Below are 26,068 nucleotides of genomic sequence, written 5' to 3' on the forward strand. Positions count from 1 at the left end.
TAATCATTGCCTTAACATATAAATTTTTATTGTGATATAAAAAAAAAAAAACACCGTTTTTAAGAATACAATATTGTTTACTCATGGAAGAATCATCTTTTTATATGAAGTAAATTTTTTTAGGCACTGTTAAGAGATGTGACATTATTTGAGGAAACAGTAAAATTTCGAACCTTTCAGAAACTTCTTTTTTTTTTTTTTTTTTTTTTTTTTTTTTATAAATAACGAATGTTATAATTTGTTAGAACTGCGTGCATTAGTATTTATTATTGGATAAATTTGTTGCTGACAGCAATAATGGGATTTTAATGTAGATTTGTTCTGAGAATAAAGATGTCATCCTACTGGAGACTAAAGTATATTTGCAAAGAAATTAAATTACATGTTATTGTTTTAAAGACTTTGGTGCCAAGATTCACATGACTATTCAGAATAAAATTGAATTAGTAGGAAGGAAAATATTAGTGATAAAAATTAAGATTAAGGCAAACTTTATTATATTGAAGATGATTGATTTAAAGATGGATGATATAATTTTCTTAACTTTTTATAATAAATGAATCAAGAGAATTTTTGTTTTTATAAATAAAATATTTTAATGTCAATGAATTGGATGCTGATTAGACTTCATATTTTATTCATTTTTTTTGTTTTTTTCTTTTGTTTTTCTTTTTTTTTTGTCCTGTTTTTTCCCCCTTTCGTTTCTTGTCCTTTTTTCCATTTTTTTTTTCCTTTCGTTTTTTTTCCTTTCGTTTTTTTTTCCTTTCGTTTTTTTTTCCTTTCGTTTTTTTTTCCTTTCGTTTTTTTTTCCTTTCGTTTTTTTTTTCCTTTCGTTTTTTTTTCCTTTCGTTTTTTTTTTCCTTTCGTTTTTTTTTTCCTTTCGTTTTTTTTTTCCTTTCGTTTTTTTTTTCCTTTCGTTTTTTTTTCCTTTCGTTTTTTTTCCTTTCGTTTTTTTTTCCTTTCGTTTTTTTTCGTTTTTTTTTCCTTTCGTTTTTTTTTTTTCGTTTTTTTTTTTCCTTTCGTTTTTTTTTTCCTTTCGTTTTTTTTTTCCTTTCGTTTTTTTTTTCCTTTCGTTTTTTTTTTCCTTTCGTTTTTTTTTTCCTTTCGTTTTTTTTTTCCTTTCGTTTTTTTTTCCTTTCGTTTTTTTTTGTTTTTTTTTTCCTTTCGTTTTTTTTTGTTTTTTTTTTCCTTTCGTTTTTTTTTGTTTTTTTTTTCCTTTCGTTTTTTTTGTTTTCTGTTTTTTTCTTTTTTCTTTTGGTTTTGTTTTTTTTTTTCTTTTTTTTCTTTTTTGGAGCAATTCAATTTCTGAATCAGCTATTTTTTTTAATGCCATCCATCACTTTTGAAATATTTTTTAATGGTGGTGCATCATTAAACTTTGCACTTTTTCTAATACCTTTGTAGAAAGGTAAGACTCCATCTTCTCCCTCTTCCAGACTAGGGTGAAATACTCTAGCTTTGGTAGAACAACTAGTCTAGGAGAAGGAAAACTCCCAACACGTTCATGTCTATTTATATCAGTGTGGTTTTGGGCCGTTTTCGATTTCTCCCTGCTGTTAAACATCATGATTATTTGAACATGTCTCAATTGTCATTTGCCAAATGAACATTGTTGATCAAGTTGAGTGACACTAGCAACACGAGTTAAAGATGTGCATAAACTAAAATGTTCTAAAATCTCTATGATTTGGATTCGTCATCAGACTAGTGTTCTCATTTTTTGTGTTATTTTCACAACGTTTTAATTGATGTGACCTTTGACCTTTTTTAGGTGTATCTTGTTGTATTTGTGAATTTTTCTGTTGAACTCTGGAATCTGCACAGAATTTTGAACGGAACCTTTATTTAATCCATATGAGTAGCCTGCTCTTGTTCTATCAGCCAAACTGGGTAGAAGTCTTAAGTAATTTGCAATTGTATGTGTCCTGGCTGACGGAACAAGAACATGCTACCTGCATGAATTAAATGGGTTTTGTTAGAAATTTTGTGCAGAACAGTAGTCTGAAGAATCCAAATAATTCTCCTCTAAAAAAATTCAGTACTATAATGCTCTAAAAATCATTCTCCATTGTACACCATGATGATCGTGTTGACGGTTGCATTTCTCACTCACTTGTATCTCAGGTACGTACTGCTACAACATTCTTTCCATTTGGGAATGTTGCAGATTGTTGAAGGGAAAAGTTTACACATAGCAAACTTCTACTTATGCATCTTTCTTTGATGGCGCAAACATGTCAGTGGGTAGCTGAAGACATGGGTGTCGACTATCGAGGAAAACGTTGCAATACTTCCTGGCTCACAAAGAATTAGTGTTTGGCAGTGGAATTCTGAGAAGTGGCTAGCATTTCAAGCAAATTTTCATGAACTGCTATAGTTCAAGATGTGATGAGGAAGTAGACAAGTTCAATTCAACTGGGTTGAATGGTGCCATAAGTACACATACTCTGAATAGTCGCCCGCATGGAGAATTGAACCTTCAACCCCCAGAAAAGTAACTTTACAACTGAATTTTACTAAGTACTTTATCTTCTATGCCACAGGTTCAAATAGTTTATAGAATATTAATTTTATTGAAGTTAATATATTCTATTAGACAATGTTTGTTAACAAATTTTTATTGAGAAAACCTAACAATACTATCCAGAACCCAGAATTAGGCCTGAAAAGGACTATGGGTGTATAGAATGTGAACTCCTACATTATATATATGAGATAGAGAAATATTTTGGATAAAATATTTCTCTATCTCACTCTGCACGAGATGATGTTATTTTTCTATAAGGTAAAGATTAAAAAGCAAAATCATATATTGCAGGTATGATAACAGAAAATTAGTCATGGTTACAGTGTGGTAGCCAGCTTAAAATCTGAAGCAGGATACAGAATTCCTATCAAGGCCCGCATCTATTATGTTCCCCAGTGAAATCATCATTGGCTTATTTTGTCTTTTAATCATCACATTTCATGAATGATGTTTCTGACAAAGGGGGGAAGAATTGCTGTTTTTCTGGGTTGTAATCTATCCATGTAATATTTATCGCTGGCAAGTTTTTGACCTTGAAGTGACCCTTTTTTTTTTTTTTTTTTTAAAAGTTCCTTACATCAAGTGGCTTCATGCTTTGTTTGGAGGGATTTTCATTAAAAAAAAAAACTTGTCTCAACCTTGGTAATAGACCATCATGCTTGATTGACCCTCTTTTCTTAATCAGTGAATTAATTTAAAGGAATTGCCTTAACCATGGTTAATGCAGTTACAAGACATGGCAGTGTTATGTTTGCAGGTTGAACCAAATAACGTATAAGGCAATACAAATGAAGACTCAACAAACAAAGGTAGATCAATAAGAAGTGTATTAGGAAAAGTATATTTATAGTATATTTACATAATGGTTGTCAGGTAAGAGTCTTAGCTGGAGAACATATCTGCTCTCGGCTCGGCCTTGGGTGGCTTCTGGTTAACATACACTCAGACTAACCGAGTCTTGTTATTTATGTGTAATATTATCCACATATGTAAATGAGTGGGTGCCACCACAACAGGTAGCAATAATTTTTATTAACTCTACTTTTGTAAATTAGTAAAACAGAATCCTTTCTTTTTAAGGTAAGCGTTTAAATTGTCAATTTTTTTCTTAATGGAATTTCTCACATTAAAGTTCGAAGGTGCCCATTGAATTGCATGTATTGGTTTGCTCAATAAGCACAAGTCATTGTTTGATCTGATCATAAGATGGATTCAAAGAAAGAGTAAATGCAAGCGATTTAATGAGGATGTTGATGAATTATTGATTTTTACGATTTGTCTTAAATACCAAACTACCCTAGCTTTTACTCAGATGTAGATTTCAGATGCGATTAATTCTGAAAGAAAAAAAAACAAAACCATTTAAAACTCTTTAGACAGGCTGCTTATTTATGCATAAAGGAATACGGTATCTTTGGTAAACGCTGTCTAAGAAATGATTCTTTTTGATCTTCAAAGTTTCAATTTATATTCAGTCATTATGTTGCATTTGATTATGAAATTGCATTTTTTTTCTTTTTGCTAATTATCAAAGAAATTTAGAATTTTGATCAGTAGACACTGTATGTAACTTTTTGACCTCAAAACAATAAGTATGGCTAATGGTTTTAAGCAGGGTGATCTTGTTGCACTCATGTTGGACTGCATAACTTGCTAGAATGAACGATGGGCTTCCTAAACAATGGAGAATTGCAGCACAGTAGATGTTTTAAATGCATTATCAAAGACATCATGAAGATCCTTAACATGATTGTACCTATTTACTATGCCTCCCCACGGGACAGAGTTAGACACCAGGGTCGTTTTTTAACATGGAGAAAAGGTACAAAAATAAAAATTGTCTTAGTCGTGAAGGATTTCTCCTCCACCGAAAGAGAACAAGAAAATGAAGTGCAGCATCTGAAGAACAGATTGGATTTATTTGCTTCCCCACTGAGCAAATTAGGCACACGGCCGTTTTTTAATGTGGAGATAGAGGGAGGGAAAGGGGGGACCAGCTCCCGAGAGGTGGGAAATGGGAGCTGGATTAGTAACTGTTGGTATGAAGGGTTGCCCCTCCAGTGACCAAGGTCAGATATGTGGGGTTACCCCCACATATGGTCTTTGCTAGTCAACGCTTGCAGCATCTGATGAACAGATACTACACTTTGATCTTGACCAAAAGATCCTTAACATGATTGTAGTGAACTGGGAGAAGTCACATCTATGATGGCTGTGGGTGTTTTGTAAAATTCAGTCTTGATATCTGCTTTGTGAAGGTGGTCCATGTTGAACATTCCAGACCCTTATCAGTCTAATCCTGTGTACGGTTCCTGTTTATGGAGAGCTAGTCTGTTTTGGCCATACGAGATCCCATGGCAGAAATCAAATGTGCAAGGAATAAATGGTGGAAGAAGAAAGATATGAATAACCTGAAGCCAATTGTATGTGCCATAAGACTTTCAAATGCAAATCTTGGCTGTTCGAGTTGTGTGTGTGTGTGTGTGCTCACAATTTACCTGTCAAAATTACCAGTTTTTAAAGAATTGTCAATCACCATATAAAAAGATATAAAAGATATTTCTCTATCCTAAATGGTACACTGTCAATTAAATAAATAATTTTTTTTAAACGTTTAACAAATGATTAATTTTTCAGGTTAAGCAAGTTTTGCTGTCAAATTTTAAGTAAAATAAACAAACAAAAAACACACCACATCAGTTGCTGATATAGTTTTTAATTTTTAAACCTCACTCTGTCGGGGGAACTTCCATAATTTGAGTTGAATATTCACAAATATTTCAGAAATTCTGTGTTAGCAGGCTATTTCTGTTAATCAAGCCTATAAAATTATTAGTAATGGAACGATTCAAAGATTTACTCTGATTTTTATTCAGTTACCAATTCTGTTCTAAATTTTCAATTCCAATACAATTACAGATTGTGATTCTTTTAAATGTCTAAGTATAGAGATTGGTGGTGGTGGAGGCAATTACCGCAAAACTCATGAAATATGTGCATATATTTTCGCAAACTTGTGAGGATGATCTATAGATTTTAGTTTTACTGAAAGTTTAAAATCAATGAATATTTATCATTTCATCATTAATACGAAACCTGGAAAATTGAGTTTTAAACAAAAATAAGTAAAAACAATGAAAATAGATTTTGGCATTGGAAAATAAGTGCAATTTTTTTTTCAATTTCGATACCCGGAAATTTCACAATTTTTTTTTTTTTTTTTAATGACGACTAATTGTCCAAGAACTAAAAACAATATACTTGTTTCTCTTTTCTCTATGACGTTCCAAACAGAAAATGTTGATCGTATGGGAGAACATTTTTATCTCCACTTGACGAATCCTTATTTGATTAAAAAGATTAACATGTTTATTTTTTTCTTGTAAATGTCGTCTCGTTTTCATTTCTTTTCTTTTCTAAATGATGTCTATATTTGACTTACATTTTTGTTTTTTACTTTGCTTACAATCGCGATTTCATGCTGTGCAGTTTTAAAGTTCAGATTTCCATTTTGCTTCTGCCCAACCTTTTAATATCTGTTGGATATTTTGCTATTCACCTTCAGTAACCATTGTTATCTTTCCGGGTCGAAAAAAAAAAAAACCTTGGGAAAGGTTTAAATCTTTTAGGTTAAATAGTACTACCTTTCTAACAATTTATTTACTAACCTAAAACCTTAATAAAAAGTTTGTCAGCATTAAAGAAGGTTAATATGCCATGAAACAAAATACCATTCTTCATCATCAATCATCATCATAATCCATTTAATCTCTATTTTACATGGTAGCATGCATTAGAACAGGTTCTAAAGATTAACTTAGCTCTGACCAAGTCTGTATTTATCTTTTCATTCAAATCCATCTTTCTCACTTCCTTGTGTCTTCCTTGGCCTCAACTGTTGTACGTCTATCAGCCATTCTTTCAGTGTGACCAAACTAACAAAGTCTCTTGTTCTAAGCAGATCTCGCTTTACTAGAACAGTATCAACGAATACTATAAGTATGTTATTCGGCTAGCTAATGGAAAGGAAATGTTAAAAATATCGGATCACTTGTTTCTAATATTTTCATTTTACTTAATGATCTTTTTATAAAAGGTTTAAGAACTTCTGCCATCGATAAATACATTGAATTAAATAGTTTTATTTTATTTATTTATTTTTTTTATTTTATTTTATTTTTTTTAAAGATTAATCGTTTAACTGTGATGCTATGACCACTAATTTAATTTTTCCAACATATTCTGAATCCCTGATTAATTTAATAAAGAAACAAAAAATGATTTCTAGCAAATTTAAATCCTGAATATCCACTGGTTTGGGTGTTCATCTACTTCAGGCAGGCAGGATCGGTTTTATTGAGTGGATGATACAGTTTATTTTCCCCCTGAAGGAGTTTTTTGTAATTTGTTCTCGTGGAAATTCAAGTATTTTGGTTTTGTAGGTCGGACAGATTTAAGTCGGTCTTTATTGATTATTTTTCCAATTCTCCTCCGATAAGGATTATCAAATTGCTACTATGAGTTTTAGCATGATAGATCAACAATCAAACTTCATGATAATAATGAAGAATAAGAATCCCTTCAAGAAATTTATCTTTTTTTCACTCGCATTGAATGATTAGAAATTTAGTTAAATTGTAATAAAATTTCTATTCTTGACTGCATTTCACTGAGGTCATTAGCGGCCACTGCTATTGCATCATTCTCAGAAACAAATATTAAATCAGCAATGTTCGTTTTATTCAGACAACTGTTCTCATCTTTACTGTTATTTTCACGTTTGGGTCAATGTAACCTCCGATCTTCTTTAGGTGTATCTTGTTGAACACTGGAATCTGCACAGATCCGTGGCGCAGTAGATAGGGCACTTTGTAAAATTCAGTTATAAAAGTAACATTCTTCTGGAGTTTGAAGGTTCAATCATTAATGCGGGTGTCCGAAAATGCAGTAATATGATACTTCTACCCAGTCATGGTTGGTAGACTGAGAGCATGCTACGCGTGTAGATTAAATAAAGGGTTCTGTTTGAAATTCCATGCAAGTTTGCCAGGATACACCTGAAGAAAGTCGGAGGTTACATTGGCCAAAATGTTGTGCAAATAACACTCAAGATAAGAATAATAATCTGAAGAATCCAAAATACAAATAATCCTCATCTCAAAAATTCAGAACAGTAAATAAGCAATAAGCAGAATTCAAGTTTAAATTATGGAATGTCTGACAATGAAAACCAGGGTTGTGGAGATGGAATCGGCAAATCTTTAGGAATTGGTAAAAATTGATAGACAAAAAAAGAATAGATGAAAAATTTGAAATCTTCTAAATGTCATTAAGAAGTCGTCATTTAAAGAAAAATTAAAAAAAAAAAAATGCACTACTTAATGATGACACGAGGATTCTAATATTTTTTTGTTTTTGCCGTTTTCATAAACATGCATTTAAAATAAAAAAAATTCATAATGCATTTTTTTTTAATTAATTTATTTAAAACTTATTTACATTTAATCCATTGTTTAGTGAAGAAAAAAATGTAATAGTATAAAAAAAAAACAACTTTTAAATATCCTATTAAAAAAAAAAACAAAAAAAAAGCAATCATGTAATAAGTCACCAGAAGCAAGTCAGCTAAATTTAATCTTTTTCTTTTAATCGTTAAAGAAAATAGAATGAATTTCTTTATAATCTTTCGAATTTTGAAAGGAATTAAAATGCATTTAAACTGTTGAACAAAAAGTAATTTTGGGGCTTAAATTTTTTTTAACAAATCCTTTTAAATTAAGATTGAAAGTTTCGGTAGCTATTTTACATCTATTAATTTTATAATTTTTTCTTATTAAAACAATGTTATAACAAAATAAACAAATAATACTGTATTAATTAAATTTAATTGTGAAAATATATACAAAATAATTTGGTTACAAAACTAAAAAAAAAAGAAAGAAAACAGGGAAAAAAAGGTAAAATAAAAGTAAAAACTCCCGGGAGACACCAAATAAATATAGCTATTTTGGGTATCTAAAGTTTTTGAATGGAGGGGATGGGGCATCTTTCTGATAATTTAGAAGTACATTAAAAAAAAAAAAAAATGACCGGGACGTGTTTTATATCGTTTTGTTCATTAGCTTTGCTTTTTAGTTGAACTGATTCTTCAAAACCTCATTCTTTTAATCATTTTCTGAACAATAAGAAAACCCGCCACACTATTTCCACACATTTACATTTAAAAAACATTTCCCCTGAATATTTGTACATTTCTCATTAGATCTTTACGAACCAGGGTAAAAACTGTGGCAGGCCGAATCTGGCGATGCCTGAGCTAGTTCATAATAATTCTGTATTTAAAATTGTAGCTCTGGTTCCATTGGACGCACTTCGTAAAGGTTAAATTCAAAAAGTAGGTAAAATGTCTTTTCCTTTGTTAACACAGCATGAACAAATTAATGTTTTTTTTTTTTTTTTTTTTTTTTTTTTTTTTTTTTTTTTTTGGTCAACTCGACACAAAATTTGAACTCTGCTGATGGCCTATATTGTGGTGGAGAATCCTGATTTGTGTTGTTTTGCATACACTGTATATTATCAGATTCTCAGAACTGTTCTTTTGAGGTGTGTATGGGGGGGGTATTTGTGTAGCGGAAACTCAAACTATCAAATCGGCAATACTAATAGAACAGCATGTAAAAATGGAAATTAAACCGGCTATAATAATGATGATACAAAGTTCAAACCTCATCTTCATGCACCAATGCAGTTGTAAAAAGTGTGAACCAACAACCACTCCCTATTTCTCTAAAAGTTGCATCTTGTGTTCACTTAATTGTATCTAATCAACCGTTTATGACAGTATTTAATACCCCCCCTCCCCAAATAGTTGACATACTGCAAAACACAAACCAATCAGACTCACAAACAGAACTTGAAATGGATACCATCAGACTATGAAATTTGCAGAGTTCAAGCCCGATTGATTGTGTTCAGTTGAGCTTGATTGATGTGATGGAGGGAGGCTATTTTTATCAGACTGTAGATGAAGATAGCAACTTGTATTTAATAAATTGTATACATTCGCTTGTTGATATAAAGTTTCTCTGTGTTACAAGGTTGTCTAAAATATCAATGTTTTCATACTTTTTCAATACTACGTCACTTAAAGCAACGATACTCATTTATACTGAAGTCATAGAAAATTAGCAGTAAGATTCTATTGCGAATCGATGATAATTGTATTCAGTAAGATTATGTGCATATGAGCCACATTTTTTTTTCAAAGATAACCTGATTCAATCAATTATAGTTTTAGTTGAATCTTTACAATTTTAGATATCGCTTTTCTAAAAATGAAGGTGAAGAGTTAAAAGTAAAAATTCTCTTTTTGCAGAATTAATATTTTAATTATTTTTTTTTTTTTTGTATTGCCATTTCGAACTTTTTGTTAGTATTGGGATTAATGAAGACATGCCCCCGCCCCCAGTAATTTCAACTTTATCGAATGTTTTTCAACTCCATCTCTGAAAACAAGACCAAACTTTTAATTTTAAACAGAACTTAAAACAATGAAAATGTTTTAACCTCTCCTTAAAAAATTAAAGTCCATTGATTATTTTTTTTCAAAAAGTAAAAACTTTCAAACTTTAGAGCCAAGAAAATATATTTTAATGAATATATTCATTCATCTGAGCAGTAAATGGCTGAACACATCAAACAACTTTTCTGTGTTTTTGTGTTTAAACAAAAAATGAGAAAGGGAAATAACTATATTTTCATTTTAATCTCTTTACTCATTCTCGTTTCGGATTCATAATTTACTAGCAGGACCCGTGTACCAGTGTTGCCCGGTGGAAGTATACCCCCCACCTAACCTGTGAAAAAAAAAAAAAAAAAAAAAAAAAAAAATCTTAAGTACGGATGTTAGTACGGCCACTTTCTGCCCATTATAATTGTAGGCACCGGCGCCTGTGGTCAAAATGTATGTACCGTGGCAATGTACGGATGCATTTCATATATTGAAGTGTATATCTTTCAAGTAAATAGCATCTATTTTAATATGAATTGTTATACAAAAAAAAAAAAAAAAATACAGAATTTTATAAAAAGAAATATGTTGCAGAAGTGTATTTTTTCTTTTTCCGCATAATAATTATAAGAAAACGCAATTTAGTCACGTGTTAAACTGTAAGTTTTATGTTTTGTCGCGGTCGTCGTGCTAAAATAATAAAAGTGCACTTTGTAGTTTATTGTTTTAAGTATTTCTTTTTCGGCATAATAATTAAGAGAAAACGAAACTAATCAGAAGCCAACCTTTTCACTGTAGTCATGTGTTAAACTAAGTTTTATGTTTTGATGTGGTCGTCGTTGTGATAAAATAATAAAAACATACACTTTCGTATTTTTTTTTTTTTTGTATTCGTTTTTAATATAAAAAAAAAAATTGAAATATTTGTGAGCCAAAATGGTATATATATATATATATATATATATATATATAGATAAATGTTTGGAGGTACAGAATTTATATACAGTTTTGAAAATAATAAGCGGAAGTTTCTCAAGAGCTCTTTCGGCTATCATCTCATCAGGAGAAAATCGATAGCGTACAAAATAATATTATGTAATAATATTATTTTGTACGCTATCGATTTTCTCCTGATAAGATGATAGCCGAAAGAGCTCTTGAGAAACTTCCGCTTATTATTTTCAAAACTGTGTGTGTGTGTGTATATATATATATATATATATATATATATATGCAATACGACCATTTGGAAAATCACCACTGTAAACATAGTGTTTGTAATTTGTTTTTGGTCCCCCATATTAAAAATCAACCTTGTGTCTGTCTAACTCTGTCCTCGTGAATAGGCAAGTAAATATGAACAGCCCCATCGTACACGTAGCGGGTGTGTAATGGCAAGGAAACTTGAGAAACTAAGTTTGTATCTGTTTTTCACTAAGAACTTGTCGCCGTGGTCATCGTCGTGATGAAATAAAAAAAATACACTTATTTTGTAAATTGTTTAATCATTTGGCACTTTTGTAGTATGCGGACAGCGGCCATCTTTTTTGGTGCGTTTCACTAAATTGTCGCCAGGTGATGTTTATTGGTTGTTGACCCTTCAATGTTGCTTTAAATCGAGAAATGTTTCATTTAAATTATTTGTTCAAAAAGGAAAAAAGAAATTTTACTTTATAAAAATCCAGTGTTGCTTTAATTCAAAAATTGTTTTCTGAAACTGTATTTTCTTACAGACTTTGAAATAAATGGTTTTATAATTATTTATTGATACATTTTGATACAGTAAATGTTTTGGTTTTCAAATATTTTTCTGTTTGGAAAAAAAATCTTGTTTGTTACTTATTTTCCGTGTTACCAAGAAGAAATTGGAGTTATCACCCCCTTAACAATGGTTGCTTTCTGCATACTGCAGAAGTGCCAATCTGTTTTTGTATTTTGATTTTTTTTTTTTTTTTTTTTTTTTTTCTAATTAACTATATGACGGAAATATCTGTGAGCCAAAATGGTCAATATATAAATATATATACAATTCAACTGTTTTGAAAATAACCAATGTAAACATAATGTGTGTACTTTATTTGTTTCCCCACATTAAAAACCAACCTTATGTCTAACTCTGTCCTCGTGGAGAGGCAAGTAAATATGAACAGCACCACTGTACACATAGTGTGTGTTATGGCAAAGAAACTCAAATTTGTTTCTGACTAGAACTCCTTGTATTCATCATGATGTAAAAATAAACTTTTGGACTGAAAAAAAAATAGGGATATAGTATTATATATTTACATTTAATAAAATATTTGGCAATTTCTTTAAGAACAGAAGTTGTGTATTTAGAATCCGACGTATAGCCAGGACAAATAATAAGTCTTGTAAGGATGCCACATTTCAATTTTAGTAACCGTTCATTTATAAAATGGAGAATTGTAATCCTGAATATGTGAATTTTCAGAGCTCAGCCAATCAGAATAGGCGGACCTAGGCAAGGATTATGTTATGTCTATGCATTTAACAATCAGTTACATTTGGTGCAATCACATTATCATTGGAAACGGTAGAATTAGTCCCATTGACAACTGGTGGGAATGGGAGGACATATTTCGGGAGAAAAATATGGTCTCCTTCCTCTAAAGATATTGTGATGCCATTGCTCATAGTATGCAATGTAGCATTTTATCATTACGACTGAATGTGTCTATAATGGTGTTCGGAAGGTACATAAAATAGTACCTATTAGGTTAGATGTATTGAATTTTTATGTGGCATCTGTTATTGCAAACCTACAATACTTTGGTCCAGAGGGGAATTTCTGCAGTCATTTTATTATATGAGATAATTCTTCAAATAAAAGTGAATGATTCATACCTTAATTAGATGATTTTCATGGCTTTGTGACCTTAACTAAATTCTTGCCGAACCCCCGCATGGAGTTGCAAACACTCGTGTCAGAAATGCTTTGTCAAGAGGCTTCATCTGAACTTAAGTGTGACAGCGTAATTATCTTGCAATTCATTCCTTATAATTGAAAGAAAACCACGAACTCACAGGAGATTCAGAATGCCAATTTCTCCAGATTTGGCTGATTGACTAAGATTAATTCTTTGAATTCCGATTCAGGTTTTTTTTTTTTTTTTCACTCTAAACAAGGCATGTTGTCACTTGGACACAAGGAGCTATTATTTGGGATAGTGTCTAGCAGGGAACTGTGGGAAGTTGAGCAGCAAGATGTCTTTTCACGTAATATTTAAACTTCTGCAGATTAGTACAGTCATGGAAGCAGGAAACAGAGGGAATTCCAAAGTATAGCAGTCCAAGGAAAAAGAAACTATTAGAATAAAAGGTTTTCTGGTATCTAGGAACTTTGACAATGAAGAGGTGAGATTTTGCTACTTATTGGGTTAATAAAGAGTATGTACATCAAGGGGGCATGAGTGCTCAGAGTTCATCAGAGCACATTTCATGAAAGTACTTATAAAACAGGCACAGTGATGCAACATTGTGGTGATAGGACAGAGGTTGGAGCTTGGTTAATAGTGAGGGACCTATTAGATTTGAAACTTTCTTTGGCCTTTGTCAGTTGATTAATTGCAAAACAAACTTAAAAAATTTTTCATTAACATTTCTCTTCTGGGTCATGAGATCAGAAGTTCATTGTTTTATGCCAACTGCTATTTCTTACACAACCAATCAGAAGCTCTGGTAGCATCGCCTTTTCATGTAACACAAGTAACAAAATTTTATGCCTAAAACTAAATTTGTTATCAGTATGAATGAACCGCGTTTTCTCATTGACTAAAACGAATGTGATGTCCATGATAGGTGAGCTTTATCGTTCTTATTTCTATGATGAAATACTCTTAAAATAACAAAGGATTGTTTTTCAATGTTATCCACAATAGTGATTATCTAATTAGGTTGTTGTGTACAAGTATTAATCTCTAACGGATGTGGAATTTAATTTATCTCATGTAAAGCAAATGTTTTCGTTGTTGAATAATGTTAAACTGCTGTTCCATAAAAAAAAAAAGAGTTCTGTGAGATCATGGGGGCTCTGATTGGGAAAATTGAATCACATTAGGAGAAAAAAAAAAGCTAGTTAGAGGGACACCAAGTATCGCACCCAAATGGTCACCCAGGCTGAACGTTATTTAACTTTGGTAATCTAATGCGGATTGGTGTGTTGGTATGATGATGCTATATAAATATTTAGGAAATAATTCAGATTGGATAAACTCACGCATAAAATTACCTTTGAAATATTTGAACAATTCCTTGTGAAACCCTTTATTTGATTTTCATTTTGTGCTCCAATTCACCATTTCATTTCCTCATACAATAAACATTGACTCGGAATAATTTCTCTGTTCCAATGTTATTCAGCAAAATTTGAAATTAATTTAAGTTACAAATTAAATGTTGGTGTGAAAACACATGCAATATAAGATCCAGTTCGATGAGGGCTTTAGACCCTTGTGGGATGATCCAGCCAGAAGCATTTCGTAGTTAAGGAAGATGGATCCACAATTAAGTCATAAAGTTTTAATATGAAATTGTTTTCCTTTTCATCAGTTCTAACTACCCATTAGATCGAAAGTATCTGAAAAGCATTTTGCAATTTTTTTGTGTTAATGCTATGGCTATTATTTTCATAATAAAATGACTGCTTATATTATGATGCTGCTGCTGATGATGATGCAAGAGAATTGACATTATTAGTGGGACCTGTGGAAATTCCACAGCGGTATCTTTCATATGTAATATATTGCTTCTGTGAATGGAGATCCGCGATATTATTGTAACATAATATATGTAATATAAAAGCCAAGTACGTCCAAGGATGGAATGCTGCTGCCATATCTGGGTAGGAGCTGCTAAAAACAGCCTATCCTGCCTTGAGAGAGTACAAAATAGACTTTGTGACTTAGTGGGGGATGCCCTTTTCTCTTCCCTGCAACCTCTCTCCCACAGAAGAGACGTTGCAAACCTATTTTTGTTTTATCGTTATTTCCATGGCAGGTGCTCGTCTGAACTCCAATCTCTGGTCCCCTCTCGCCAATCTTTCACGAAAAACACCCGTCTAGCTGAATTCACTGTCAAAAACTTTCCCCACTCTTTATCTATGCCTAAATCAAAACGTAGATTCCATGAACAAAGCTTCTTTCTTAGAACTGCATGCCTGTGGAACTCTGTTCTGTCTACCTGCTTCCCACCTGACTACAACCTTGATGTCTTCAAATCCAATGTAAACAAATTCCTGATGAATCGCCCCCTTAAGTAGACACTTTATTAAATCTCCACACTAACGTACTGTACTTACAATAACCCTTATCCCTGAGTGACTTCCGGGCCTTGATAAGTGGTGACCACCTTGTAAAAAAAAAAAAAAAAAAAAAACATTTGTTAAAACTGTAAAAGTATTTACCTAAGTAATCTACTAAAATATATTGTTGGAATATATCTGGTTATTACAGTTTACCTCTACTATTCTTATAGGAATCTGTGACATATTTCCATTGTATGGACACCTGGTGCGAAGGGAAATCCCACAATATCCTTATACCATTTTTAGGCAGAACAGATACTACCCTTGAGTCTTAGCCAGAAGACCAAGAAAGTATATTTTAGTTTTACATACGGCCCAAGAACAACATAATTTCCGGGGGGGGGGCATTTATCATGTTTTTTTCTAGCCACACATCTACTAGACAAGCGTCTAATTATCTAGGAGTCTAGTACATATATTAAAGCAAAATAAGTTGTTGAATAATTTCATATTGAAAGCTGACTTGTGGAATCAATGAACTAGCCTGGTCTTGAAACGCTGTTTATGGCCAGATGACTGCATCGTTTCTAATGAGATGAAGAATGCAAAGGAATGCTTTGTAATTGAATCTGTTTTTATTATTAACTGATTCTACACAACACGTGCTAAATGTTTTATTGCGTGATGAGAAAATCAGTGTAAAATCTCCCCTTTCACTGCAATAGACAAAATAACACAACGTTTGTAAGCAACATCTTTGCAATGTTGGAAATACTTCAAATAACATTCTTAAGATTTTTTTACTTAATCGATGTACATTTGTCTGCAACATCAAATTCCATTCATGTTAACATCATTTTATACTATTTATAAATACATGCATAAATGTACATCGGGATCCTTAGGTTTATCTACTTTACTAGAGAAAAAAAAAGGTGATTTCTGTTTCTGAATTTTAAAAATGAGGATTGATAAGTTGTATTACTGTAATCTGTAGTGATGATTAATTATTAATAGTAGTATTTTAATACTTAAACACAAAAATAGGCTTAAAGCTTTCAAAATTCATACTGTTATAGTCTGCAAGGACCCATGGCACAATGGATAAAATATTTGGTTACACTCTGAAGGTTCAATCCTCAGTGCAGGCGACACACATTGTGAAGATTGGAAGTTACATCGACCAAAATGTTGTGAAAACAATACTCAAGAAGAGAACAGTAATTTGAATAATCCAAATAATATCAAGAATTGAATAATCCAAATAATATCAAGAATTGAATAATCCAAATAATATCAAGAATTGAATAATCCAAATAATATCAAGAATTGAATAATCCAAATAATATCAAGAATTGAATAATCCAAATAATATCAAGAATTGACTGAAGATTTTCAAAATAGGATTTCCAAATCTCTAGTACTTTTTTCTCTCCTCACATTGGACATTTATTGATGTATAAGATTGCAAAAAAATAAAACAAAATAAACTAAATTGATCACAGAAATAGATTTTTTCCTTATATATATATATTCCTTAACAAATCAGCTTATAAATATTTCTAATGTAGACAATTTTAAGAATTGGATGAAATGAAAGATGGTGGTAAAATAAGGAATTTAAAAGAACACATTTTTGAATGTTAAAATATTCTTTTTATATATATTCTATGAAATTATGTAAGAAAATGATGCTAGTATCTAAATGAATAAAAAAAAAAATGATATTAGATTTATTTCCTTAAAAATACAAACATTGAATTCACATAAACTTGAAAACTATTTCCACCCTCATCAAAAGAAAAACGTTTTTAATGATGCGCATAGCATTTGTTTAATAATGTACTTATTCACTTTTGTACATAGCTTTTACATCTATTCTAACCGTCAAAAATGAAATATACAAGTAATGGCAGGTGCTCGACTGAGCTTCAATCTATCCTCCCCCTGAAACATTCACAGCAAACACTCGTCTCGCTACAACTATTGCCAACAATCACCCTCACTCTCTATCTGTGCCTAAAACTAAACAAAAATTCCATGTGATTGAACTTTTAACATTTCATGATTTTGACATTATTTCGGTTACAGATTCCTTTTAATGTTGCTTGTCTCAATTCTGACTTTAATTTTTTTTTTTTCTTCAAAATTCATCTTCAAATATAAAAATCTCTTTATTTTGACTCTTTGGTTCAGCTGAAATGTTTTCCAAGTTTATATTTGAAAGGATTCGAACAACAAAAAGGTAGTTTAAAAAAAAAAAAATAAAAAAAAAATAGACACCAACTGCGTATCCACTCTGCCCTAAAACTGCCATCTGCGGTATTTGTTTTGCAACATGGCCGTCTTATTGCATGAACCGCTGAAAGCAAAAGATCGGAAGTGTCAGCTTTGCTTAGAAGAGTACATTGAATTGTTTGCATAGAAAATTCTCGCATGTTGCCATCACAACAGCCTTGGGGGATATTACTGCAATGCTCTATTGATTTTACTGTCTAGCACAGACCCCCCCCCTCTTTGTATCTCTCTCCCTCTGATATCTTTTCAGCACTGTTCCACTTGCAGATCTGAAGGGGCAGGTGTTCTGACTCGTCTGCTACACACATTTTTCTTTGTCTCTTGCTGGAATGTTTCAGCTGTCATTTTTTACTTAAAAACTTTTGCACATATAAATTTGATCAAAGAACTGGATGGGATATAGATGTTTCAGTTTTAAAAATATATTGTTCAAAAAAAAACATTTTTTCTTTGGTATTTCTTAGTTCAATCCATAATATAATTTCAATTCACATTTGGTTTTTGAATATATTTAGCAAAGTGGGTATTCCATGTCAAATCATGTAGGGTTTGAATTTTATATAAATTTAAAAGGTCTCCTCAACTTCATCTTGCAAACCCAAACTAGTTACTATTTCCAATAGGGTATTTCAAAACCTTAAGAAGAACCTAATTTTGAATAGGGACTGTGAATAAACACAAGAACTATTTATTATTTTGGTCCAGAGATACTTTATAGCGTCTGCATGGATATCCAGAAAAATAGATAAATAAATAAAATGGTATATCAGGCACGTCATTTATAACCTCCAACCTTTTTTTAGGTGTATCTTGTCAAACTCTGGAGATCTTTCTGTCAAACTCGAGAATCTGCACAGAATTTGGAACAAAATTCTTTATTTAATCAACGAGTGTTACATGTTCTCATTCCGTCATTGTACTGCTGCTACCAGATCAGGATGTCTGAAGATATTGGCTTCCTGAGACGAAATACACCTACCATTGATGCTTTTTGTTTTTCTACTTCTTTTACAAAACTTAATTATGTTCTGCAAAAACAACTCCCCCCCCTTTCCTTCTTCACATCTCTCCTTTCTCTTTCTACCTCCCCCTACTTCTTGACTGGTTTCCTAACTTCAAATGTACCAAACATTAATACTGTAACCCTTTTCCCTCTACCATTGCAAAACTCATGTTCTGCAGGGCAAAGAACAAAAACCATAAAATCCACTATAAAACAACCAAACCAAACATTACAAACTAGCGATTGAAGATACAAAGATCTTGAAGAATTAAAACGTTTTTCTACAAAATAATTGGATGCAACATGAATACGGTTTCCAAAAATAACTGGATTCGGCATTAAATAACCCGAAAAGGGTTGATATGCCGTAAAACAAGACAACCAAATCGTCATTGTACATCTAGGAACGATATAGGTTTAAGACTCCTAGAAGTCATACTAAAATTGCTTGCAAAATGTGGCATAGTGATTGAAGTACCTGGTGATATTCAGTTATAAAGTTACTTTTTTGGAAGTTGAAGGTTTAATCCTCAGTGCAAACCACCTTCAAAATGCAATTGCCTTCTACCCAGTCATGGCTGACAGAATGAGAGCATGCTACTCCCGTGGATTAAATAAAGGGTTCTGTTCAAAATTCCGTGTAGATTTCAGTTTGACAGAAAGATTCTCCAAATTCAACAAGATACACTTGGAGGTCAGAGGTTACATTGATTAAAACTTTGTGCAAATAACACTCAAGATGAGGACAGCAGTTTGAAGAATAAGTCAGATAATTTATTTTCATTTATATATTAAAAAAAAAAAAAAGTGTACAAAATGACAGTCAAGTGTTTTTGCTACTATTATTGCCATAATTAACTTTTGACTTCCTCTTATGCGTCGTCAAGGTAGTATTTGCTGGTTAAGCAAGAAATCATGTTAATTATATAGTAGCAAACGGAATCTTGTTTCTTCAGTTAGTTGACTTTAAGGTTAGGCCGACACTGAAAATAACCTTATTATTTAGTTGGCTAGCCATAACTGAATCGTTTGCTTCACGTCACTCGTCACTCATGCCCCTAAAGCGGACGGAACTTTGATTTGTATTCATTTCAGTAACGAAATCTAATGGAAGGATGTTCTCCGCTTTTACGAATCAGAATAAACAGGTAAGATGATCAAATCATCCTTTCGTTAGAGACAACGTATATCTGCTAACGATTCTTAAAAAAAAAAAAAAAAAAAAAAAAAAAGTGCCTTTTTTTTTTTTTTTAATGACATTCATTTTTAATATATTTTTTTTAAATTTTAACGAGTAAATTTGTATAAATATTATAAATATATTTGAGCTTTTAGAATTAAAAAAATTATTATACAAAATTTTCTCAAAGTTAAGAAAAGATAAGTGGGGGAGACATAGGAATAGAAAGTCCGAACCCAAAGATTTTGTTTGAAAAACGCTAACTCCGATTCGTGCAAACTTTGCTGATTTCCAAATCCTGCAAATATTTCTGAACTCTTCGCGTCTGTGGTGGAGAATAGGTTGAGAAGGATTTGACTCTGGAATCTTAAAAAAAAAAAAAAAATTGATGCACCATAAGTCCATGCATTACATTCTCTCATGCATCTCAGTTGGTCCGTTTTTTACTTTCTTCCCCAAAGTTAGACATAAGGTAATTTTTAATGCAGAAAATAAATGCCCCTATAAAAGGGACATTTTGGATTGGAAAAAAAACAAACTTGTATAGTCCTCCTGAAGGAGTGCTCCTGGCGACAAACCCTTAACAACCCCCCACATTTGATAACCTGTGCCCCGCCACACCTTGTTTCTATCTCTTGAGCAATTATGACTAATGATTAAAAAAAATTTTTTTTGGAAAATCCTACTTAATCATTTTATGTATTTTCTAATTTTTAGTATACATTGAGTTGAACATTTATAAACGTTGCTTGTAAATATCGTTCTCCATTGTGTTTTGGTCCCCCTCCCCTCCTCGACAAAAGGAGGGTGGACCTGCAAATTCACTCGTGTCTGTTCGTCTGTCCACACTTTTCTCAATAACTACGCTTTGGAATTTTTTAAAATTTTGCACAAACATTAAACATGAGTAAAAAAAAAAGTAACAGAACGGATTTTCTGGGGAAACTGATTGCCCCCATAAGGGTGCCTTTCTGGTTAAAATGGCTAAAATTGACACTTTTGTGCTTATTAAAAAAAAAAATGATGCCTTGGATTTTTATAAAATTTTCTGAAAAGTTGTAACTACATAATTTCTATATAATTTTGGTTGTCTATACTTCGCGATAACCCAGGGGCTCTTTTAGGGCTTATAAAAACTCTATTTTTGGGACTATTTTACCATATTTGTCCAAATATTTTCTGTGTATGTCTATTTAGTAGTTTTTCATGGTGCTGAACTCAAATTTAAATATGTTAAGGCCTTGGGGACTTTTGGAGCTAAACGGGGGCGGGAGCAAATGATGGACTTAGTCATTTCTTTTTTTTTTTTTTTTTTTTTTTTTTGCATGGTGCAGAACTCAAATTTACATGTTAAGGCCTAAACCTGCACCGTTTGTTGATTTTCACCAGGATTTGACTGAGGACTTTTGCTGAACTTAGTCAATTTTTTTATTTCTTGTTCACTGTGCACTATGCATGCTTCACTTTTTTTTTTTTTTTTTTTTCACAATCCATCTGCTTTGCTAATTCTATCGTCAGTTGTAGATTCAATTGCTTTTCATCAAACTGGATTGATTGATTGTAATCCATTCCTTAAAATCAAAATTCCGGTTTTTTATTTATTTTTTATTTTTTGCCATAACATAAATGGATAGTACTTTGAAGCATTGTTCTTTCTCCATAGTACGCATACATTTCACAATCAGCTTTGACAGCTTTAACATCTAGATTAAAACCAGATGATATAAAAAAGAAAAATGCTTAGTTTTGTTCGATCGACATTCCATATTAATGATTTAAAAATGCACTAAAATCAAGAAAATAAGAAGCCACTGTTACAAAAAAAAAAAATCATATAACAAAACATTTTGTAACTGCATATTTCTGCATCTTTAAATTTTGAAAAAAAAAAAAAAAAAAAAAAAAATGATAGTGCCTTAACTAAAAAAATAATTTAAATGTTTTTAAAATATAAACTTTTATGCTTTGAATTATGAAAACTTCATAGTCATGTAATATAGATTTAATCACAATCGCACGATGAGGAATCGTATAACTTGAGGTTGATGTCAGAATCGTGCAGATACGACGGATGTCATGGTTCATGACTTCAATTGTCTGTAGACATAATGTGCACTGTGTACCTTGCAAACGGCTGTAATTGTTCCAAGCCATGGAAACATTCGTCTACTTTTTCCTGTGTAAATTACCACTCAAGGTTGGCATGAAGAAAGATCCCAATAACATGACAAATACTATTCATAAACGAACACGTTTTTTAAAAAAACAAAAACATTATTATATAAATTTGAAGAAAAATTTATATAGTTGTTTTTTTAAAAAGAAAACATAATTATATAAATTTTTCTTAAAATTCATATAACTAACATTTCAGCCCGGCGTTGCCTGGGTGTATGTTGAGCAAAAAAAAAAAAAGAAAAAAAAAGCGGTCAATTTTTTTAAAAACTTTGACACCTATTATAACTCCTTAACATTCATTGTTTGGGGCTCAAATCAAGTTATTAAGTTAGATCCATGTCCAAGGAACCTATATCTAACATTTCAAGTGTTTAGACCCAAAATTGCCGAAGGAGTTTGGTAGAGCTCTCAAAGGTCAAATCGTTGAACTTTGACCTCTTAACAGACAAATTTCTGGCCGAAAACCAGTCAAAAAGATTTTCCCAAATCTCAGTACCCTGTATATCAAATTTCGAGTTTGTAAACTTAAAATTGAGTTATTGCATAGGGAAATGTACACACACACGTTCACTTATATGTATTTTTTTAAAAAAACATAATTATATAAATTTTTCTTAAAATTTATATAATTGTTTTTTGGTTTTTTTTAAAGAAAACATAATTATATAAAAATTTTTTGAAAATTCGATGTTGCTCGAATTCTATTGTTTCATAAGATTAATATGAACAATGTCGATCTCTTTTTAAAATTTTATTATTCTTGTTCACCACAATAATGCATATTATTACTTGGACAAAAGGGGCTAATATTTATGACTATGTCTACTGGGGACTGTGTAAGGAAACTTCTGCATGTTAGTACAGTCAGGAAACAGGAAGGGAATTCCAAAGTCTAGCAGTCTATTAGAGTATAAGGCTTTCCAGCATATAAGGATTTCTACAGTGAAAAGGTGGGATTTTGCTGCTAGATTGACTTGTTAGGTGTGTATCGAGGCGCGAGATTCAACTGCAATGAGTTTATCAGAGCATATTCTATTAAAATACTTGTAAAAACGGACAGAGGAATGTAACATTAGTGTTGAGAGAAGAGTTGGCACTTGGTTGATAGTGACGAATTTATTAGATTGGAATCTTTATTTGGACCCTGTTTAAGAAGGAAAACTAGTGGTAAATGCACCACTTAGATGTGACAACAATACTCCATGCATGCATGGGTGAATGGTGTCTTTGTAGAAATGCAGGATACTCTCAGCTAAGAGTAATTTTCTAGCCTAGTAGAGGAAACTCAGCCTTTTCAAGTTGTCTGCTGCATCCAAGTATTGTTGGTTGATGTCGATTTTTTTTTATCTTTCCAAAGAGCAACTATATCAAGTTGGTTGTTTTAACAACAGTAGCCACATACGGATTGCCCATATTGCTCTTGGCTGATTAACACTGCAATCTATGAGCTAGAGGTCACATGTTATCATTCATTGGAAATTGTTTATTGCTGGGGGGGGGGGAAATGAATCGAGAAAATACAAATCCGTTTTGATAATTCTTATCTAGTTTTAATAATAGCAACCAGTTAACGTTAGAATACAATTCCTTGTGAATTAATTTCTGAGCTTTTATTCTATCTTCGTTCTCTTCTGTTTTGTGAACCTCAATTCACCAGTCGTTTCAGTAATGCAAACGTGGATTGGGGACAATTACTATTTTACAACGGAACAAGAAATGACTGCTTAAAAAAAAAAAAAAGTCTTCGGATAGAAAATCTAATCGTTTTTATTTAAATTAACATTTTCATTAAAAAAAATTATATGCTCATTGGTATCAAAATAAAATGTATCCCTATTCAGCGAAATCATTTTTTTTTTAATCTTTACTAGGATTTCATTTGATGTCTCATTTCACTTTTCAAACTTTGAGTACTGACTGCAAAAGAGTATTTTTTTGTTTTTTGTGCAACAGATCATGCCCAGGCTTTTAAGCTTCAAATTTTACTGTCTCTTGCTACAAATGATAACGATAAGGAAACAGGGCCTTTTTTTATTAAGGCCTGTTGGCTGACCCTGGTTGACCTCTGTCATAGCTGAAGTGCCAGAAAGTATAAACCACTATTTACCGCTTCTCACCTGGTGTATAAACGGGTTGAGGGGTCCTTTTTATCTTGGGTTGTAGTCTGCCAGTATGGATGTTTATTTTTTCTTCATTTTTTTTTTTATGCCGTATGCCATTTTTATGGCAGAATTAAATATATTTATGCATTGTAAGACTTTATCGAGTTCTTGAAAAATAAACATTTTATTATTTTTATCGTCTTAATAATTATTCGGCTATAAATTATTTTGTTGGGATATGTTTTTTTCTTTCTTTATTTTCCTTTATCTCTGCAAGTTTCTCCTATGACAAGTTCATCTTAGGATTATTTGAAACCAAGTTAAGAACTTGATAATAGCCAAAAAGTTTACTTCAGGTTGAGTCTTTCTGGTTGCACTGTATATTTGACACTGGCTATTTGTTCTAGATTAGAGGTCAGCTACCTTTTTGGAGCCAGAGGTCGCCAACCCCTGATCTAGAACCTCCAACTTTTAATACAATTGATTAAATATTCATAGATATTGTGCTAGAAAGCAATTTTTACATCTCATGCATCTGTATCTCAGAAATCAAGATAAATTAGTGCTGTATAATCTAACAGGCGGGAGAAATGTGCTTAACTTTTTAAATAGGTCAATTTTTTATACAACATAACCATGTTGACATACTGGTTCTCACCAAAGTTAAGCAACGTTGAGGCTGGCCAGTACCAAATGGGTGACCATTTGAGAATGCTAGGCACTGTATGTAGGAGGATGTCAACACTGGCAACTTCTGCATTCCAGCTGTCTCTACTCTGTCCTTCTGCTGGATCAGGCCAGTTAGGATGAGAGAATGAGACCAGCTTTGTGTAAACCAGCTTCACTTTAAACAAACTCCCATGTGCATCATCCATCATCCCTAAGATAATGAGGTGGTCTTCATCATTCTGACGGATGGAGTCTTTCCCTTTTAATTTTTGGTGTGAGTACAAATATTGTGGAATCTGACATTTTGGAATGAGTTTGAGTTGGACTTGTAAGAATACTAAGGTTTTAAAAAAAAATTTTTTTTTTTTAAATTCAGATCATCAAAAAATCAAGTCTGAATATTGAAAACTTTAAAATAAATCAGTCCGGTATTTTCACATTCTAGGAGTCTGAATCTGATGTTAGAACTTCTGACTCCGCAACACTGATCATAATCGTAATAACATGCACGGCACCAAAGTGTCTTGAATTCCCTTGAATATAAACATAATTACTTTTCTTACTGCAACACAATGTGTATCGTTTGTTATCTATATGTCTATAAAAGTGAGGCTCTGTAAGGACACTTCTCAACCTATATACTCAACGAATGTTTGATCTACAAACTTGAAATTTAGTATATAAGGTATTCAAACACGTGGAAAACTTTTTAATCAGTTTTTATCTGGAAAAAATTGAAAAATTGGTATGTGGAGGGATCATTGGATTTTTATCTGTTTGTCAGCTTTATCACATCAGGTGCAGGCATGAATCATATGACAGATTAGTTATGTTAAGAATAAGTAACTTTGAAAACACTTTTTAAAATATGTGTCAAGTTGGCCTAATGGTTATCGTACTTGACTCCTATTTTTAGGTCTTAGTTTCGATCTCGGCTTGTATTTTTTTTTTTTTTACTTACACATGAACTGCTTATAAAAACATGATACTCATATGTATATGTCTGTCTTTTTCTGTTTTTTATTTTAAGAAATTTAATGTTACATTTAACACCTACAATATTTCTATTTATAATAAGAATTCTGCATTATTTAAAACATAATATCTGTACATATTTTATGACTGGGCAACGCCGGGCGGCCTACTAGTATGATTATAATTTAATCTAGCATTTAAAAAAACTTTCAAGTCACAGTAAAAAGTGATAATTTAGCAGTTCAAACAATTGTGAAATGAGTTAAACTTGAGCAAGTCAGATAAAAATAAATCTCAAACCATAACGATAATTTTGCTTCTAATTTAGATTTCTATCATTTTTTTTTTCCAAACTCCTTGCCC

General features: G+C 31.9%; 1 protein-coding gene across 32 annotated transcripts in view; it reads left to right on the forward strand.

The window, feature by feature from the left end:
- The window catches only part of LOC145260301 (phosphofurin acidic cluster sorting protein 2-like), a 459,714-nt gene that overhangs the window by 108,640 nt on the left and 325,006 nt on the right, over positions 1 to 26,068 (forward strand). The window contains exon 1 of one of the 32 annotated variants that reach the window (XM_080118165.1): positions 19,576 to 19,749. The exons of the other annotated variants lie outside the window; for them this stretch is intronic. Within the exon in view, the coding sequence (XP_079974291.1) occupies positions 19,709 to 19,749 (41 nt within the window). The 5' untranslated portion in view covers positions 19,576 to 19,708. Of the gene's footprint in view, positions 1 to 19,575; positions 19,750 to 26,068 lie in introns of those variants that run through there. 32 annotated transcript variants of the gene reach the window in all.

Source organism: Euprymna scolopes, chromosome 36, assembly GCF_053919585.1.
Source record: "Euprymna scolopes isolate OS-2025 chromosome 36, ASM5391958v1, whole genome shotgun sequence".
Taxonomy (NCBI): Eukaryota; Metazoa; Mollusca; class Cephalopoda; order Sepiida; family Sepiolidae; genus Euprymna; species Euprymna scolopes.